At 33.3% G+C, this 20,696-nt stretch overlaps 1 protein-coding gene across 2 annotated transcripts in view; it reads right to left on the bottom strand.

Moving 5' to 3' along the window:
- Positions 1–3,914: 3,914 nt before the first annotated feature.
- The window catches only part of LOC101503957 (uncharacterized), an 18,796-nt gene continuing 2,014 nt past the window's right edge, over positions 3,915–20,696 (bottom strand). The window contains exons 7-28 of one of the 2 annotated variants that reach the window (XM_012716030.3): positions 20,421–20,544; positions 18,377–18,444; positions 17,360–17,446; positions 16,968–17,120; positions 16,750–16,842; positions 15,489–15,548; positions 15,262–15,380; positions 15,041–15,128; positions 13,656–13,760; positions 13,455–13,559; positions 13,318–13,370; positions 13,185–13,248; positions 11,523–11,657; positions 10,770–10,882; positions 10,584–10,677; positions 9,321–9,540; positions 7,307–7,437; positions 5,697–5,843; positions 5,414–5,542; positions 4,980–5,078; positions 4,663–4,701; positions 3,915–4,098 (exon numbers count right to left, since the gene is read on the bottom strand). In XM_012716030.3, the coding sequence (XP_012571484.1) occupies positions 3,961–4,098; positions 4,663–4,701; positions 4,980–5,078; positions 5,414–5,542; positions 5,697–5,843; positions 7,307–7,437; positions 9,321–9,540; positions 10,584–10,677; positions 10,770–10,882; positions 11,523–11,657; positions 13,185–13,248; positions 13,318–13,370; positions 13,455–13,559; positions 13,656–13,760; positions 15,041–15,128; positions 15,262–15,380; positions 15,489–15,548; positions 16,750–16,842; positions 16,968–17,120; positions 17,360–17,446; positions 18,377–18,444; positions 20,421–20,544 (2,364 nt within the window). In that variant the 3' untranslated portion in view covers positions 3,915–3,960. The remainder of the gene's footprint in view (positions 4,099–4,662; positions 4,702–4,979; positions 5,079–5,413; positions 5,543–5,696; positions 5,844–7,306; positions 7,438–9,320; positions 9,541–10,583; positions 10,678–10,769; positions 10,883–11,522; positions 11,658–13,184; positions 13,249–13,317; positions 13,371–13,454; positions 13,560–13,655; positions 13,761–15,040; positions 15,129–15,261; positions 15,381–15,488; positions 15,549–16,749; positions 16,843–16,967; positions 17,121–17,359; positions 17,447–18,376; positions 18,445–20,420; positions 20,545–20,696) is intronic. The other variant, XM_004501048.4, reaches the window with a different exon arrangement.

Raw genomic sequence — 20,696 nt, 5'->3', positions numbered from 1 at the left:
TATATATATATATATATATATATATATATATATTTTGTTGTAAACTGTCCTCTTTGTATAACTGTCCATAATAAATTACTATAGAAATTATTTATTCACAATTATTTGGAAAAAAAATAAAATCTTAATTTGCTCCCTAAATTTCAATTTGACCCAATTTAATCATTCACTAAATTCAATACTCAAATTAGTTTAGATAATTCAATATGAAAGATAAATTAGTCCTTCTGTAAAATTTAACTAAAATTTGAGATTTTATTGATGATGTATCATATAAATGTAAGGATATATCAGTTAAAAAATAAATAAATTATTTGACTTGTAAAATAGTTTTTATCAGTCCCTCTAGTTGGAATTCAAATTGTTAAGAAAAAAGACTCAAATCAATATGCTCCAAAGATTTGAGCCAAATAAGTCCATCACTTTGAGCAAAATATGTATATGCTTTATTATTTGTAGCCTCATTCATTCATTTTTTTTTTCATCCATAAAATGACTTATATTAATCTCTCTTTTTTCCAACTCAAACAATCTCTCATTTTATTCTTTACTTGATATAATCTTTCATTTTATTTTTTATTCATGATAAAAGATCTAAATTAGTCCATTTTTCACAAAATTTGTGGGTTCATATAATTAACATTAGAAATCAAAAGAGTTATTTTGTTACTGATAATTTGATAATTTCAAAAGGATATCATCAATATTGATAATTTTAAAATTATACCGCTAATATTGACTAATTCAAAATGTATCAAATATAAAATACTAGGTACCAAAAATATCATTGATGTACCCAAAAAAGAAAACTAAAAGTTATCCCTGAAGTAAAGTGGTTTGGTTATTTAGTGGTGGTGACCTGCTGTTCTTGTACTATACGATCCTGCTATTCGTCAGTGTTTTGGCTCAAATCAGCGGGGGATGGATTAGAGTTTCTTTTTTCTTGAATAAATCAAAATTTAAATAGAAGGTCTGATTTGATCAAAAATATTTTATAACTTAATTTCTACAAAATTATCTTTATTAATTATTGGTATGTTGGTTATTATTATTAATTTTTTTCAAAAAAAATAATAATGATAGAAAAATTTAATAATAAATATATCAATAATTGACATAATAAAAAATATAATATAATGAATAAAGTAGGATGCACGTAGCATTGGCTAGTTACATACAGCTTTCACTCACAACACAAACATCATTGAGACAATTATAAAATACAACGAAATCCACTCTAAGATCAACCTTATCAAAATCACTAATTTTGTCCATAGAGAAATTTAAAAAAGCTCTCCAAACTCAGCAAACCCTCCCCAAGTGTTTTGAGAACCCACGAAATCAATTTCTGAGCTCACCCCTCATCATATCACCACATCATAAAGAAAATGCATGTCAATTGAATAAACGTTCCAAACTTTTTTTTTTTTATATATATATAAAAGAGAGAGTTGAAACTCAGATGAAAAACTACAATGAAATTGAAACTCAAATGAAATGCTACAATGAAATTAATTGTGAAGGAGAAACTTCCATAATATCATAATTATAAAACGACCCTAAGGAGTAGCTTGAAGACTACCCGGGTTGACTAAAGAGTATGCAACCTTGTTTGCTACGCTATAAACCTGTTTGATCTTCACACTCTCACAGAGTCTATGTTCTAACAACTTCCTTATACCACTCATAAGTTACATAGTACTACTACTCACAACACTAACTTCATTGAGACAATCATAAACTACCATGAAATCCATTCTAATATCAACCTTTTCGTAATGACTAACTTTGAGTAGAGATAATCCATCAAAAACTCCCCAAACATCAGCCTAAAAAATGAAGTCGTCTCCAAGTGCTTTGAGAAACCACCGAGCCAGTTCTACTCACTACTCGTGCTAAATAAACCAGCAATTTGAGATCAATGGATTGTCACAAAATGCCACCAACTGTGCCAACTTTCTTCCATTGCTCAAATTTTGTATCAACATCATTCGCCTTCTTAGTCAAGTGATTAGACAAACCTAACCAAAAACTATATCTAGATAGTTGATTGCTAATTCATGTAATTTTTTTAAAAAATAAACAATGTTAATAACTAATAGCTAATTTTGTTAGAGGGGTAAATTGAATCCATGACTTTGTTGTCACTCCAACTCTCTCAAACCACTAAACTGCCTTATGACTTCTAATTCATTTAACTCTTAGTTATAAGTTTCTCAAATGTGATAGAGGGATTGTTAGAGAACAAAAATTAGATTGAGACCTTATCTGTAGACAAATCTGCCATCGAAAACCAAAACAATCAAAGACATAATCAATCAAAATGAGATCAAAATTAATATTATGCAATACTAAATGTACCTTTTAAATATGATGCACACTAGACATCATAATGAATTACTAATGAATGTGCAACTATAGAAGACCAAACATATATACACAAATGAAAAGAATTTGAAACAAAAGAGGTATAACAAATACCTCAAAACATACTTGACACTAAAAAATAGGTTATGACTCACAACATAGAAAGTAAAAAGACAAGGTGATAAATTTACATTACAAATTGATGAAACTAAAAGGTTATTTAATGTGTCACAACATCTCAATAATAATCATATTAGAAGTCTATTATTCTGGAGTCAATAGTAGAAAATTAACCATGGCCGATCATTAAGAGTACTAAGCAGTTAGGGTTTTTAAATTAGGAGTCTTTGTACTTCTTTCTTGGGATTATGTATACAAAATGTGAACTTTGATACCAACTCGGTGAAACAGACATGAATTGACTGTTTATTTATAATAAAAAATGTACAACTGACCAACATGGTGACAAATAGTAGATACTTGAGTCCCTTAACCTTTTGGTAGGAGGTTCAGTCTCTGATCGATATATATAAAAAAATGTTGAGAGCTCAAATCCTTAAATGATTCTCAATTACCTTGAGAAATTAATCTTCACAGTTGCCTACAGGTGATCCCATGGCTCACAAAACATATGTACAACTGAATACTTTCATTATATGGATAAAATCATATTAAAATCAGCTCTATGTCTTATCAAAAAAAAAAAAAAAAAATCCATGTTTCTCCTGTTATTCATATCACTAAATTTACATAGGATATCCGAGCAAAACATTTCAAATCCAACAAGCTTAAAACAATAATAGAGAAAAACATGTGTTATGAACCTTTCTCTTCTATGATTCTATCACAATCCAAACACAATGTTTTCTTCATCTTTCTTTTCTGATTCTGACTAGGAGTACAGCGAAATCAATTATACAAAAATATCAAATAATATCTACGAAGTTTCTAAATGAAAATCATAGAGAATATACATAAGTTATAAAAAGAATATATCTAACTCAATAACTCCACCCTTCAGGAGGTCCTGTTTCATCCCTACCTCCATTTTCTCATAAAGTCCCTTCTTGTCCTGACCACTTAACCTTTAAATTCTTTTATGTATCACCTGTAAACTTTGAATAACCCAAAGCTGGGTACAGCACCACCACAAGTATACATTGGGACTTGCACATCCCATGAACCATAATTACAAAGAATACATTTCTTTCACATAAGACCAAAATGAAGAAATTGCATAATGTGGTTCCTTCTTCCCAAGATAGGATTCCAAGGTGCCACCAAAACATTTAGTGACAGATTTTCCAGACAATATACAAACACCAATCATTTTCATGTTTTACTCCACAAATTTCAAATTATTTGGCACGGAAGTCGTGCCGAAATACAGTGAGGTTTTGAGTAAACTTATCCCTGTTTTTTGAGTCTATACTTAGAGTAACGTCTGCCATAAGTTTATCAAAACATAGAGAGAGCCGCTGATGGTGATCCATTGGCTGCAAAAAAAGAAAATCAGTCTGAGTTACACTGCATAATCAATGTGGAAAAACTGAACCGCCAATCATTTTCATGTTTTACTCCACAAATTTCAAATTATTTGGCACGGAAGTCGTGCCGAAATACAGTGAGGTTTTGAGTAAACTTATCCCTGTTTTTTGAGTCTATACTTAGAGTAACGTCTGCCATAAGTTTATCAAAACATAGAGAGAGCCGCTGATGGTGATCCATTGGCTGCAAAAAAAGAAAATCAGTCTGAGTTACACTGCATAATCATAGTGGAAAAACTGAACCGCTATCGCCTTCTATTAGCAAGGTAGACCTTGTTTATTTTGTGAAAATATTGTATTTTCATTTTCTAAAATGTATGTTCGTTTTACCTTAATGAGAGACCCTTGAAGTGAATCATTAACATAGAGATAAAACGAAATGCTAGTTAATGTCTAATGAAGATGCATTTCAAGAAATAATGAAAACAAGTTTTTGATATTTTCATTGTTTCTAGAAATGTAGATAAATTGTTTGCTTCAAAAGTTTCTTACCTCCTTATTAGCAAAGTAAAATTAACACAAATCTTAAGAAATGCAAATAGGAAATGTTTTCACAAAGTAAACAGCCTTTTATTGTTATGTTATAAACAGTTGAGTTTTTAGATGACAAGGTTATGTGAAGAAAGACAGGAACACAAAGGGTCTGTGTCTATATATTAAAAACTCAAATATATCCATTACCTTAGATAAAAATGACAATTAAAAATTCTATAATCCGACTTTGAAGTTCGGATGAGAAGGAAAATACCTGTGATGACAAGATTTGAGCTTTCAAATCAGAGAATGTCTGCAAGTAAATGACAACTCTCAGTTGGACATTAAAATATGTATAACTGGAACTTTGTTACAAATCAGTTTATAAGGGATGCATATACTTATATTATGTATAGGATTACTTAGAGGCCGATTCAAAGCCTAACTTTGAGCACTAATTAGTTGGACAGTAAATATACGTCTACTATGTCTAGTATATTGAATTTAAACTTCAAGCTGGAGGATATATAGCTTAATAACTTCTTGCAGTATATTTTATGAGAATAGAAAACTGATTGGAAGGTCCATTACCTGCTCATTTATGAGTATCAAGCTTAACATGGGCCTGCTCAGACTCCATTGGTTGCCACAGTCTTCAAACAATATGATCTCAAACAGAGTCTTCAAAATCTAGGCATGAAGTAAACGACACACCATTTCACAAGAAAACCGATTAAGATTAGCATAAGGCATACACTAAAATGGTAGTTTTCTTTATGAAGCTAGGAGGCAATTTACAATATACTATGCGCACAAAATTTTAAATCAGTTATACACTTCTAATCTATGATTTTAAGGTTTGCGATCGATGTGTAAATTGGAGTAACATGAAGGCACATTTGGATTATTTACGACCGAATTTTCATGTTACAGACAGATAATTTAATAAAAAAATATTAGAGAAAAATTATGAATGAATGTTTAACTGACAAGTGAGTGAGCAGTAAAAATGAAAATATATTTACTTCTGGGAACAGAGTGGGACACTCTGCAATATGACGAGCAAGATTGACAGATGCAGGTAAATTTGGAGCCTCTCCCATAGTAATGTTGTTAAAATAGAAAGCAGCCAGATTATCAACAGCAGATGCACACTGTAATCATAAGCTTAAAGAGTTGGTCAACGGCACAATAACAAGAAACCAAATACATAATGCTTACAGCAGAAGAATCCTTAGAGAAAAAGACAATGAAAAAAATGTCATATAGTTCCAAGACAGGATGATGCAAATGATATGTTGCAATAACCTGGGATGATATACTTGTATCCAAGCCTTTTAGACCAGATTCGAGGGAGCCAACTATATGCATAAAGGTATTTGTATCCAAGCTCAGTATGAAAGTGATGTGGCTGTTGAACAAAACTTCCAAGAATGCAAAATAAGCCCTTGTTAGCTGCATAAAAATGAAAGGCAAAGTGAGCTTCACCTTAACTAATATTTGGCAAGCTGGCATAAAACTAGTCTGGCACATAATTCAGAACCTAGATAAGCTGTTAGATGAAGGCTTGGGAATAACTTAATATCTAAGACACTGAGTATAGAAATTATTTCTCTAGAAATTTCAGCTGAGTTAAAGGAGATACAGTAGAGTTAGTCTATTTTCAGTGCCACCTTGGCATCAGTTAGTAAGGCCTCTACCAGCCTGACACGTGCCACGTGGCAATAGCTATTTCTGAAAGTTACAAAAGTGTCTTAGAGTTAGTTTTGTGAATGTAGGTTAGCATCAATCTGAGTGAAGGATAAGCATTGTATAAATGCTTGTGCACTGAACTTCTCAGTTCAGTTAATTCAATGAGTATATGAGATTTCAGTTTTCAACTCTCTCTGCTTTTCTTATCGTTAATAGACACTCCCTAAACCCTAAACCCACAGTACTGCTCTGATTATCTTTCCTGGCAGATTGCTACGTATACGGCAAACAAAGCAGAATAAGCAGTTGCCAGATTCCCTCTCAAATGCTAAGCTGCATTTATTCCCACCTCTCATTTTTTATTGTATTTCTTTATTTGCCTAACCGTACTATAGAGATACAGACACAACGTGCTATGTAGTACTGCTACATATTTGTTTATGTACTTATTGAAAAAGAAATAGGCTCAATCCCAAGAGAACGTAAGATTTAGTTTTGTTCTTACGGATTAGACAACAAGGTGGGAATTTCATCAATGTTCATCTTTTCCCTTGCTTTAGATGTGATTTAAAAAATTGCTCTATGATGCTCAATTTCAAGAAACAAGGTCTAAGATATGAGGCAATTGTTAAATTTGCAGAGAAACATTATTTCCACTCACAGTTCACGTTGAAGTTTTGTTGCAAAGTCAACTCAAACCATTGTATTGCATATGCATTCAATTTTCAACTCTTTTTTTATAACTAATTAGAAGTAATTTTTTATTTTTAGTTCCTTTTCTGCCAACTAGATATGCTCCTTTTGCTACACCAAGTGCTCTGCATCAGATGCACCACAAAGGTGAATATTAAATTTCTTATTACATAAATATTTACAAGGAAAATAGTAATTTCTTCTGCTCAAATTTTTTAATTTTTAGTTCCTTTTTTAGCAACTAGACATGCTCCTTCGTGTACACCAAGTGCTCTTCAAACCGGATACGCCACAAGGGTGAATATTAAAATTCTAATTGGACAATTAGTTACAGGAAAAATAGTAATTTCTTCAGTTCAACGGTTTTATGTCTACTTGACTGAGGTTTTGTACAAACATAACAAATCCTTTTAAAAAGTCTTCAATTATTGCAATCATTTATTTTTATATTCTTCATTATATGATTGCAACCTAATTTTGAATGAGAAAGAGTATATATGTAATAGTATGTGGCAAGAAAATTGTTTACACACCTTTCGATAAGCCAATATATCGGACATGGGAATTGACAGTGTCAACTTTAGAGCAGCATCGAGGGCATCAGATAGAGCTCTGTCTCCATACAGTTCAAACACACCAAAGTTGACATAGTTTCCTGCAAGGGCTGTGACACAATTTTGCTAGAACATCAATTGAAGGAAAAGAATCAACATGATCATAAAAATCATCACTCATCATAATTTAGGATGTCAGTTCAGATTGAAACCAGAACAACTAAAATCCACTTAGCAATGATCAAAACAACCAAACATACTTAAGCATAGACAACTATTTCTGGGTAGAAATTACAGACTCCGCTCAAACTGCCACCAAATAAAGGTTAATACATCCTGCTAAGAAAGTTCAGGTTTACCTTTTTATATCGATGGAAATTTATACCTGTATGTTTATGCATGAACTTAAGAGTTAAGCAAAGCTATTAGGCATCCTAGTTGTATTTTTGAATCCTTTTCCCCATTCATTTAAAATATCATCTTGCTTACACTTCGTATCAGCTCACGGGTTAGTGAGTCTAGGTTCCCAATCTTGGTTAACTCAGCACAGAGACTTGGATATGTGCAGACTGATCAAACTCAGTCAAACTAGCAAATCAGCTCACGGGTTAGTGAGTCTGAGGAAAATAAATAACAAGCCCACGATGCAGAGCTTGTTTGTAAATTCAATAGGAGTGTCACTAGGTCAGCAATCGAGCAAGCAAGTTTCCTCAAGCATATTTTCATTGAGTATGCAACTTCAAAACCCAAAAAATATTTCAGTGGCCCCAAATCTTGAGTGTGAAAGTGTAGAGTAATTTTTTTTTTTGAGACGATGGATGCCAGCCTTATGATTATGATGTCATGCCAACCATGTAGAGGCAAGTGGTCGGGGAATAACGCAAGAAGACGACAGTCCTAAACCTTCCAAACCAAAGATTTCACGACTTTGGGCTGCAATAGATTAGCTTTGGTTCGGCATTGCACCTCAACATGGCCAAAACGGTTGCAATAGCTACAAGGAGGTCGAGTCCAATTATTTCCATGTTTTGAAAGAAAAAAATATAACAACCATCATTTACGAATTGAAGGCAAACGAAAAACGTGATGATAATGGGCTAGAAGTCGTCATAAGCCTAAAGCACCAAACTAAAGAGTGGGGCACGTCACAAGCTATTATGTGACTGGTGTCAACAGCTCAACCATGACAGTTTTCATACGACATGACTATCGAAACAACCAACTTAAGTGGGACAGGAGGGAGTAGTAGGCACTGACAGAGGCAGCAAATGCAACAAACAAAGCATCAAAGGCACTGAAAGAACCAGAAAATAACATTATTTTGTATGGACAGTGAACAAGTGACAGACATAAGCAGCAGTCGGACAACGGAGTAGGGCGGCTGAAAGTGGTGTCAGACTGACACTCATGTTGGAAAGAGGAGACAATGGAAGAGTTGATTAATTGATATTCCGAATTTTTGCGAACACGGCTACAAACTAGTGATAGGACAGACCGCAGAGGATCGAACTGGGTTCTAATACCATATTGAAGTTATAGGTTTTAGAAAAAGGAGGAAGTAATAAAAAAGAGTTTGAATATGATAATGGTGTAATGTTATTGATAAAGATTTGATACTAACTTGATACTAGCTTGATACAAAATACTAAGCACCAATCACTATTTTTAGAAATACAAGATTCCTAATCCTAAATAAATAAGACAATCAGTAACAAATCATAAGAATATCAATGGGTTCCTAATAAATTTGAGAGTCTTGGGTCTCTTCCTTCCAAGAATTCGAGAGCTTGGTCTCTCCCTTCTAAATACCACTTTTCTGTTTTTCTGCCTACCCCAAAACAGCCTGCAATTTCCCTTTTATTCACACACAATAAATAATTAACTTAATAATAACATATTCACAAAATAACTTGCACTAACTGCCCATAACTGCTCCATAATAATATTATTTATTTACTAATGATAAAATAATAAATAGTCTAACAGATTTCACCTCTTGATAGTATTGTTAAACATATCCATATTCCTTTGTACTTGTACGTATATACATCAGCAGCATTTGGCAGAGTTAAAATTCTAGACCCATAAGCAACAATCAGTTTACTGACTTCCCGGAAGAGAAGTATTCCATTTGGAGAAGAAGAGTCAAATGTCAAACGTTGAGCTTTATTCAGCACAAACTCTGCCATGAACTTCAACAATGGGGTCGTAACCTGCAAAATCAAGCAAACCTTAAGGGCGGAAAGAGGAGCAAACATCAGAATAAATGCATCAAAAGCAATTCCTAGTATACATGACAACGTGCATTCAATGGAAGGACATTTGTGTCCAACATACTATAATGCAATTTCCAACACTGTCATCATCAAAACTCAAAAAGGCAATAGAATCAAGAAGACACACAATAGGAAAAGAAGAAAGCTGCAGCAAGCTCAATTTTAACATATATATATATATAGATAGATAGATAGATATATCCAAAAACGTTTTCTTACCATTCCCTCTAACAAACTTCTATCAAAAGCATCCTAGGAAATTAACCCGAGTCCAATCATTTCAATTATTGTAAATAAATTGGCCAAGTCTGTTGTCAAAATATCCGCCATGGCCGGTATTTGACAACACTAGTAGACAAAAGGAAGATAGTAGGCATTCAACCACTTCTAGAGTGATTTTGCATTGGATTTTAACTAAGTTGGGTTGCAAGTTTTGATTCAATGTAGATTGACCAACTGATTGCAATTTCTTTTATAATAACCTTAGCTGAACATTAGTTTAAAACTAGAAAGTGCTAATATTTTACTGCTAATAAGCGCCAAAACCCAAGGTGAAAAAACAGTAGATGTACTGTCAAAATCAATAGAGGGTTGATACAGCAACCCACAGCAAGATGTGACACAAGCTCACATATCAGAATCACCAAATCTCATCACCTTGGCTTCCTGTAAAGTTATGTTTATTATTTTGTGATAATAATGCTAAACTCGCAGTGAGTAAGAACTTATAAGTTACTCCAAGATATATAGCTGAGATAATTCAGGAAAAGTTAGAAAAACCAGTTGCTGTCAGCAGGACTGCAAACTGTAAATTATTTCCATTTTATAATATTATAGCGAATTCATGTACTGTTAGTGTCTGCAGGAAGATATTTTGATGTAATAGCTCTTTAGTTTCAGAATTTCTGAGCAATGAATAATCAACTGAAATTGATCATTTGAATGTATATGTATAAAAAATTATCCACAAGATCCATTACCTCTGGGTTGTCTGTCCAATGTGAGATTCCTTTCAAGAGCAGAGGCATGTGTGCAGGATACAACCAGTCAAATAGAAAGCCATAAGTTCGGCGGCTAAGAAATAAAAATTTGAAGAACAGCGAGGTCAGATTAAACTGCTTTCCTAATTTTGATTTTTGAGTAAGAGAAGCAGCAAAAATACCAACCTGTTTGTGGCCATTGCGATTCCTCTAAGGTCCCTCATCAAACCAACAAGTGCATACTTTACAGCATCTGTTCGAAACACTGGATCAGGAGATGATTCCAAACTGAGGAAAACCTGAAAAAGAAAAAATAATTTGCTTGGTACTTCCAAAACCAATTAATTATAAGAAAAAATCCATCCGGATGACATAATTTACACAATAAATTAAAAATCACTGTTCCTTATCTTTGACTAAACTATAACATAGAAGGATGTACAAAAGCTATTGTATAACCATACTTGTATAACAAATTTTTTTTATTTCTAGACAAATATAGAAAGAATTATGTGAGAATCAGGTTACAACATGCAAGAAACAGGCTCCTGAACTGATTATCGAACTAACAGAAAACCAAAAGGAAATCAAGGTTTTTCTAGAAAATATGCATTTGTTTAAGCTTTTTCTTGAAAAATAAATCTCTTTAGAAGTTTTTGATTTTTAGTCCAGCTTTGGAAGGAAAAAAAAATCAGTATTGTGATTATTTGAGCAGCTTCTAAAAAAAGCTGTATCGTAACTACTTTTCAAAATAAAGTGTTTTGATGCAATTGTAACTGAACAAAAAATTGATTTTAATTTATGTACAATCTCTAAAAGATAAATCATTTTTATACAACCTTAAAACTACTTTAAGGTTAATCAAATGAGCCCTTAGTAAAGAGGCATGAGATAAAAAATGACTATGTGAGCATATCAGCAAGAAGAGTGATAAAGCACCTGCTGGAGGGGTTCCATTGAAGATTTAAATTTCACAGGACTATCCTCCATGAATATTAACCAGCCAATAGTGTAATAGAAAGTCGTTCTGCTGCGTGAGCACCTCTTTGCTTCCAAAAAAGGAAAATGTTCCCTCTGAGATTCATTTTTGTGAAAAAGAAAAGAATGAGAACAAAGATGCAGGATAATTTATTTCTATAGGAAGAAAAATGGAAAATATGAGGGGGAGGGAGGTGACCCCTCCTGCACAAAAAGGGGGTGGGGGGAGAGGGGAACACAGCATTGCAGTCTCATTCTCTCAAAGATTAACATCAATTTACATCATAGTACATGCAAATTCAGTGAGTAAAAATTGCAAAAAAGGCTATAATATATTTGTAATGGAGACTCCTTTTAGACAACATTGGCAGAACTCCATAGAGAGGTGGAGGCCAAAGAAATGTTGAGGAAAACCGCTCACGCCAAGGAATTTACCCACACACCAGTGATCTTTGGTAGAACATGCCACAAAGAAAGTAATAAACACACAAGAATAAGTGGTTCGGTACCTCATGGCTCATGCCTAAGTCGATGGATACACTAAACATATTTTCACTATCTCAAACAAGATTACTAGATTGTAACCCCCTCAAACTATATATCACCTTACAAACCTGAGTACCCTAATCAAGAGTTACAGGGAATGACAAACACTCAATCCTCCCCTAGTTCTAGTTGAAATGGATAATGATCGAAGGGAGAAAGAATCGTCTTTCTCATTTTGGACTCACTCACAAGAGACTTGCACCACTACAAGTGATAGCGCACACTTTCTCTTTTTCATTGCTCTTGGATTGAGATACCCATCGTCCTTAGATGATCCATTTATAGTGAAGGGACATGACTTCCATTCATGATTTTAACTTGGTGGACATTATTTGTTTCACCTCTCAAACTAATCTTGCTTTATGATAGTGAATTTTTTCAAAAGTCAAGATACAACCCTCCACCTCTTGGAATATATCTGTTAATTTTCCACCCACCAAAGGACAATGTAAACGCAAGATGCCACAATTTTTTGCCTCACTTTTTCCAAAGCCCTTAAACGTAACCAGAAAAGCATCATTTAAAAGTGGACACATTCTCATTCACTGCATTCCTGATTAGCTACAAGCTTACAAGATTTAACTACAACCATGAGGGGGTTTAGTTCACTGGCATTCATATCAATTAGGTCGTTTAAAGAAAAAATCCAAAGAGAAGGGATAGTCTTCAGAATAAAAGAAATTATAAGGTAGTTCATCACATATTAAGAGGAGATACGAAGAGCAAGGAAGGAACATTATCCATCCTCGAGTCCATTATTTTTTTGAGCAATTTAAATCATATAGGAAGATGAATACTAATTCAAAGGCTACCCATCTTGATAGTTGGACCAATGTCCTATAAATCAGCTTCTGGATTCTGGAATACTTGACAAACCAAAGTTGGATATTTTAAAACAGATGAGAGAGTCTCTCGATAGTCCCAATGCATTTATATTTTTTACCAAAAAATAATTCAATTATAATAAATTGCTGAAAATGCAATATGGCCAACCCCAATCAACAACTATACAAGAAAGAGCAATAACCAACTCCCTACGAAAATTTCATGAGCAATTGAAAAAAAAAAATACTCTACCGTATGATTGGCAACGATAAATTTCACTGTATCCAACTTCATAAGCAGCTTGCCGGTCATGTAGCTGTTACAAGAGAAATCATTAAATTTGGGAGGATTGTCCTAACCAAAATAACAAAAGGTAGCTACTAACCCAGATGCAAGCTCCAAGAACAAACTTAAAGTGTGATCAATGACCTCTTCACTCTGAAATTAGCACAAATACAACTAGTATGTTAAACCAGCAAATAATTTGTTAAAGTAAACAAAAAGAACAGGCTAAAAACACACCTCAGTGTAGCACTTTAGGTTAGTTGCTATCTTGCCAACAATCACATTCAACAGTAATAGATGATCATGCAGACCAAGAAGCTCTGATAACCGGGCATATAACTGCTGCAACATAAAAAATAAAAAAAGAAATAGCACACACATGAAGATGTACAGAAAAGTAAATTTATGTTTGTATAAAAAATCAAAACATTATATTACCTTGGAAGAGTGAATTGCCTGATCTCCCACATACGACTTTCGGAAATGCTGAAAAAAGGTAAGTATTGCCCTATCAAGTCTTTGTTTGCTTATTTCACCGTATCGCTGCAAAATGTCAATAATAGGAACAAATAAGCAATATATTCTTCTAAAGCATATTGTTGAAGAATCAAGATAAATCAGATTTGATTCTCTTTTATTTTATATTATTCTGTTTATTTTTGTTTTATGATTCTGTCATTATTACTATTGTAATTTCTTTTCCAATATAAACAACTTAGGATTGTAGTAACAAAATATGAAAGTATTTTGCCTTGTACTTTCTTCACATATCATTAACTACATCCTTAACTTCAAAAAACAAAAACTACATCCTTAACTTCAAAAAACAAAAACTACATTCTTCATTGTAAAGGAAGATCTTTGCTCTTATAATAGCAGAAAAATATTAGGTCTGGTAGTTCCCCAAAAGACCAAGTGATTTCCACCAATTAAGTTAAAATGAAAAAATAAAAGACAATAGAAGAGTCCACCTCAGGTGTCACAAAAGCATCCTATTTAATAGTAAAAAGTAGACATGCTTTAGTCTCTTGAAGATGCAATTGATAAAATTAACCCGTAAGGGACAAAAATATGATAGCAGGAGTATGGCTTTGGTTCTAACTGAGTTTAATATAAAGATTATTTTGAGAAGAGAAGAAAAGTATAACTAGAGAAGGATAAAATTGAAGATGTCCTCAAAAAAGGTAGAAATAATATAGAATAAAAAATGTTCCAAGCATTTGGTAGAAAGGAAGAGACAAAAATATGTTCATCCATTAGCTGAGGGCAATTCCTTCTGTTTCATTTCAAATATGTTGGTACAAAGAAAAAGGTCATAAGTGTAGAGCACACTTTGAAACTTTTGGGAGGAGTATTTTAGACTCATGGCTGTTAGGAGGGTAGAATTTGAAATATTGAAAATACCCACCCAAAATGGGATGCTATTCTCAGAATGGAACGAGTGGGTGGGAAAATGAGAGAGAGAGGGTTGAATATTGGACTGGGGACAAGTAATAGAAAAGATATCAAGAAAATAGTGAAGAGAATATTGGGCTAGGCTAAGTGGAGAAGTTGATTCTTCTTCCTCAGAAAGGGATTTTCTCTTGCTATTATCCTTTTAGTTTCCATTTCTGTAAGGAGTTTACTCTAATCCATTGACCATATTTAGTTTTAATAATATATATTACACTGTTTCCTGAGTAGCGCAAGTTATATTCAATATTTCATTCTATTTGGTTTGGTTTCTACCAATAGCTTTAGGACTAATATAAACTTTATAAAAAAACAGAGAGAGATAATACATGCCTCAAGCAAAGCATAAACTAATGTTTGTGCTGGTATACCTGACTGTGTACTCCACTGTCAGTTACGTTGATCAACTGCAGAACCCGAGCTGAAATTTCGGCATCTAGCACTTCCTGGGATTCCACGCTACATATAAAAAATTTACAGTGAAAAATAAAATTAAAAACAGGTTGACATGCTTATGCACACTGCCCAGCACTTTTTTGACAATCCACAACATTCCAATAGATGAAAAGGTTAAGAGCCAAAAAGTTTTTACCTACAACCCGTACACTGTTTTATCTTAAGAATTGCGGCTACGATGTGGACAATCCAAGCAAGTTTGTCTTCAATCACAGCGAGGTCGTTGTTATCACTAACCTGTAATCTTGCCCTTTCCTATTCCAGTCATTTGAGAACAGTAAGTATCAATTACTAACTCATGTTTCCCATCAGATCAGTACAAAAAGATAGAAGGGTAGCAATCAGTGAAAGTTATAACCACACCGTGTATATTTGCAGGACAGGCTCCATTATGTTTATTATAAATAAACTACTGCCTTCATACTGCACAATGAATACAAAGGAGTCAAACGATAATAATTGTTCAAAAATTGGCAGCAGAAAACAACTCAAGAAAGAGTTTCCTATATTGGAAGGTATTCCTCGATATATCAAATATGAGTAACAACCAATAATTATCCCTATTCCTCCATATAAAAAAAAGCTTTTGATGAAGTTGGAGGAGTTAAGTGATAGGTTTTCCCTATTTTCTCCTTAATTTCTATCATTAATTCAAAAAAGTTCTCTCTTAATGGTCACTCCCTGGTTGAAAATGTTGACCATAAGTTTAGATTAGTATATATTAATGTTCAGTGTGAAGAAACAGGTTCTTAACTCTTGCAACTCTAGTTGTGTACTTGTGTGCCGACAATTGTGATGAATTTCTCAAACTGTTTCTTTCAGAAGGGTGCCTCGTTTCTCATTAGGGGGATCAACTCGGTCCAAGCTTGTTGTCCAGCATCGATCTGACTACTTAATACTTAACTTTATTTCAGCTTCCAGCTGTGTATCTCAATATATAATTTTTATCAACAATGGGAAAAGAATAAAGGATTATTTGGTTTGTTTGTTGTGTGCACAAACAAGAGAGAAGATATAAGGTTTTGGTAATTTGGTGTTCAAGCATTGCTTATAACTAAATATCTCTTCCTTTGGCACCAGTTGATTAACTAAATATCACTTCCTTTTAAACCACAATGAGTGGAATGCTAACCAAGTTGGAACACACTCCAATCCTAGGAAGTTCATTTCTAATCAACAGGTCTCGTTTAGATCACTAGCTTTATCAATACTGTGTGGCTAGTCAATATGGAGTTAAACTTTCAAAGGTTCTATGGGGGAAAGTTGCTTGCTTTATGGACAACTTTCCTCTCCATTACAGTTTCTTCTCTGCATACATTATAAAATCTTCAAATAGAAGGAAACAAATTCCTTGAAAATCCAATATAAATAGCATTCCACAGTTATCACCAAGATCAAATCTTTTATAGTAACGGATATGTATCAATTATTTATTGCATTTTAAACAAGTACGGAAGATGGAAAACAGTTTTCAATTAAAATTCCTGCTTATTCTAACTTTGTCTTCTTCTGCTGCGTTGTTTATATCCCCGCCTTTGGAATCCTTGCCTTCTTAGATAATTATTTCTTTCATTTATAAGAAAGATAAAAAGATAAGATTGGTATTATATAATATATAGGATACCTGAAATCTGCATAGGTACGGAAAGCAGTCTAATTGATCCTGAAGAAGTTCAGCATTGTCTAAGGGGTTCTCAAGATCATCGGGTAATCCGGCCTGTGAAAAATAGACAGCGATAATATTTGACAGTTGTCTCGTTAACAGAAGTGTTAAACTAAATGCATACAGCCTGGAAGTCCGCGGCAGGAATAAATAAAGCATGCACAGATAATTGGCAATACCTGCACAGAATTGAATCTTGATGTGATGAAATTCTCAGTAATCTTCGGAACATATTCGTCCAGTAAGCTTGGCGCATCACCTTTCAAATATGGAACAGAAGACACCAATCTGGACCACAACCCTAATAGGTAGTAGACACTGTTGCTGGCCCACTGACAAGAAGGTATCAACTTAATCAGTATTTCACATCACTTGAATAACCTAAGTTGAAATTTTGATAACTTGTGAAATTTATCTTATTGAAATTCTCACATGATAGGTATCAAGAATTTTATTTTTAAAGGGGGGGTAGCAGTGCCATTGTTTGGTCGCTTCAAAAGACATTGCGTGATTTTTGAACAATAACTCATTTATTCTGAGGAAAAGTCTTAAAAGTGACACATTAACTAACCTGCCATGATTGCAAAGATTTAAGAGTGAACTCTGCAACCAAACGTATCCAATCACTATAGCCTTCCACATTAACAAGCTCTGACAACTGCAGCATTTATTTTACAAGTTTAGGCAACAAGTTCAAGAAATCGGAGAAAGGAAGTAACTACAGGCTAAAAAGATGTTAAGATAGAATAAACTAAAGAATATGCAAATACTTTGAACTCCACCAAATTTTATCAACAAAACTGTCAATGTATAACAAGCTTAAGCAAACTACCAAATCAGAAAAACAAACAAAAACTAGTAAATAATTGGCCAGAACATAACATTCAGGTGCATTTAAGGCTGCAGTATTTGGGGGCAGATATTACATACAAGATTAGTTTCAAGGTGCATTAAAGGGGCTTTTACAATAAACAACTTAATTAGGTGCTTATTTAATAAGTGTTCATCACATGAGAGCTTATGTATAAATTGTTTCTAAAATCGAAGAGTAAACAAAGGTAAACTCTGCATAAGCTATTTCTATAAATTATCTTAGAGAGTTTATGCAAATAAGTTGAAAACAAGTCATAGGCATATCATAAATTAATTATTGCAAGTAGTATTGAAATCTGATTGTCATTTGGTTAGCCTTTGAAAAAGCTTAGTTAACTTGTTTAAAGTGTCAATTTGTGTAACGCACACTGCCTTTCTAAGCCAAAGTATATACCTAGCTTTCACCCCATGAACCTTGTTTCCTTGTCCTTACTTATGCACATTGCATCGCTACCAATAAAGGTGAAAAAAGAATTTAATAACTATACAGGAACACCTTTTTTTGGTGAATGACTATACCGAAACACTACAAACAGGTTTTACCATCTAGCCACATCATAGTATTACTTTTTAAAACACTCAAAAAAAATCAATCATGGTGAAAATGATTGAACGTTGGTTTAAAACTTGTTTTTGCTCTATTAGTGTGTAATTATTGAACCCAAAAAAAAAACTAGATATGCCACAGAAGGAGAAAAACTGCATAAAAACCTACCTGATAATTCATTCTGAACCGACCAAGAAGACGACAAAACTCATGGTAATTATCATGGTCTGCAAGACCTGCTTCCCAAAAACAGTCAAAATTATAAATGCATGGCCAACGAGAAGGAAAAACAATGAAATGAAAAAATATAAAAATTAAAATATTGCTTGAAAACATATAGGCAACACTTGCAATATTTCTTATGTGAAACGTCTATTTTCATTACAAATATTGCTAAACCAGGAGGGATTTACTTAGGATTTACCCTTTCAACTCTACTTAAAAATAAAGTACCATTAGATCTTAAATTCAGATAATATATTTCCTGACCAATGATTGATAACAGACTATGGCAGCGAGCAAAATACCCGCCATAGAAGTAAGATATATAGTGTTGCAGTCTATGATGGAAGCATGGAAGACAAAATAAATGTATCATAATACACACACACACTAAAAAACCTGAATAAATTAAAAACCAAAAAAAAAACAAGGAAACGTAAGTCGAGAGTCATAGACTGAATTGATGGAAAATATCATCAATCTCATAATCACAATGTCATAAACTACTAAAAACTTCATTTTTGTCAAGTTCAAGACATCAAAACCTGTCATAAAAAGAAATTAAAACAGCTAAAAATAATACATTAAATAAAACGGGAATAAAAAAGGAATAAAATTACAATTGAAAAAAGGAATAAAAATAGTAGGATTAGAAAAACAAACAAACATCAAAACTCACGAACCCTAAACATAGAACGGATTGATAAAAAAATATCACTAATCTCATAATCCCAATGTCATAAACTACTAAAAATCACATTTTCATCAAGTTCAAGACATCAAAACCTATTGACTTAAAACTCAAATAAAACAACTAAAAATAACAGATTTTAAAAAACAGAAATTAAAAAAAAACAAATGAAAAAAGCAAATAACAGAATTAAAAAATGGCAGAATTTAAAAAACAAAAATTGAAAAAACAATAAAAAAGTAAATAAAGAGAGAAAAAAAAATTTACAAAAATTGATATAGTTCACCATAGAAAGAAGAACAGATCAATAGAGCAGAAAAAATTAAATGTTCAAAAGAAGTAAAAATGGTGATTATTCTTAAAATTTGGGCTTAGGCCTCCTAAGTCATAACAAAACGCCAAAAGCTAGCTCTAAGATGTGAAGATTGTCCAAGTCTTATCAGAACTGCGTTGGCCATGTCTCTAGTCAAAGTGAGAACTTGACAGTTATAATTACAACTATAATTATAATAATAGCTTAAAAGAATAGAACAGCAAACGGAGGAATTTATTAATAAATGAATAAAAAATGAAAAACAGATCAATAAAAATAAAAGAAGAGTTCACCAGAGAATATTTTCTGAAAAGTTCGCCAGAGGATAGTGGTTGCCAAAAGATGGTGAATGACGGAGGCATTGGTCGCCAATTGGGAAGTGTAAGGAAGGAAAATATACAGCGTGAGGGAGAGGGATGGCCATGTTTGAAATGAATAGGAAGAAAGAATGCTGTTGGCATTCAATTTTGGGGTTTTACACTCTTTGGGCCCGATTCAGACCACATGGGCCAACTTTATCTTTTCCTCGTTAAAAATTATATTTAATGGGCAACGTGGCCTCGATGGCCCGCCATACAAGATCCGCTACGCAATACCAACCATTTAACAAACTAATCCAGTGTAGCTTAATTTCAGCTATGAACAAAACCTCGCCAAGACCTTTCAACTAGATTGAATAAGAGCTTTTATATGTTACCATACAACCTGTTGATGCAAAACTTAGGTTGGAACTCCAGTTTTCTACACTGGCAATTAGAATACAACCTGATCGATTTGTTGATGATGCAGAAATTTTAACCACCCAAGGCGGGGATGAATTTCCCTGATGACTAATCCATGAACATAAATATGTCTATACGCGCGCGAGAGAGAGAGAGAGAGAGAGAGAGAGAGTTAATGTGTAACAAGATATGAAAGATAATATTTCCATTTAGTCTTTAGCCATTACAACTTAAAAAAGGAAAGTCGTAACAAGCATACAATACCTTGCCCTGTTTGCAGGATTACTTTGGTTCCAGTCATTAAATGGGCCAAAAACTTCGAACGGGCAGCATCATTTGTAAACAAAGAACGTCTTACAGACGCTAGTCGCACCAAGCACTCCAGTGCCTAGAAAGGAAAACAATTATTCAGAATGAACATTAACCAATTGTTAATCAACAAAACAATTATTTTTTCAACTTTCTATAATGGCCAACATACCCCTTAGTAAAAGAAATCATTGACTAAAGTGATAATATAAATAAGAAAATATTCAAGAA

The sequence above is a fragment of the Cicer arietinum genome, chromosome 5 (genome assembly GCF_000331145.2).
Source record: "Cicer arietinum cultivar CDC Frontier isolate Library 1 chromosome 5, Cicar.CDCFrontier_v2.0, whole genome shotgun sequence".
NCBI lineage: Eukaryota > Viridiplantae > Streptophyta > Magnoliopsida > Fabales > Fabaceae > Cicer > Cicer arietinum.
Note: the sequence above shows the minus strand (reverse complement) of the source record. Positions and strands in the feature narration are given on the sequence as shown.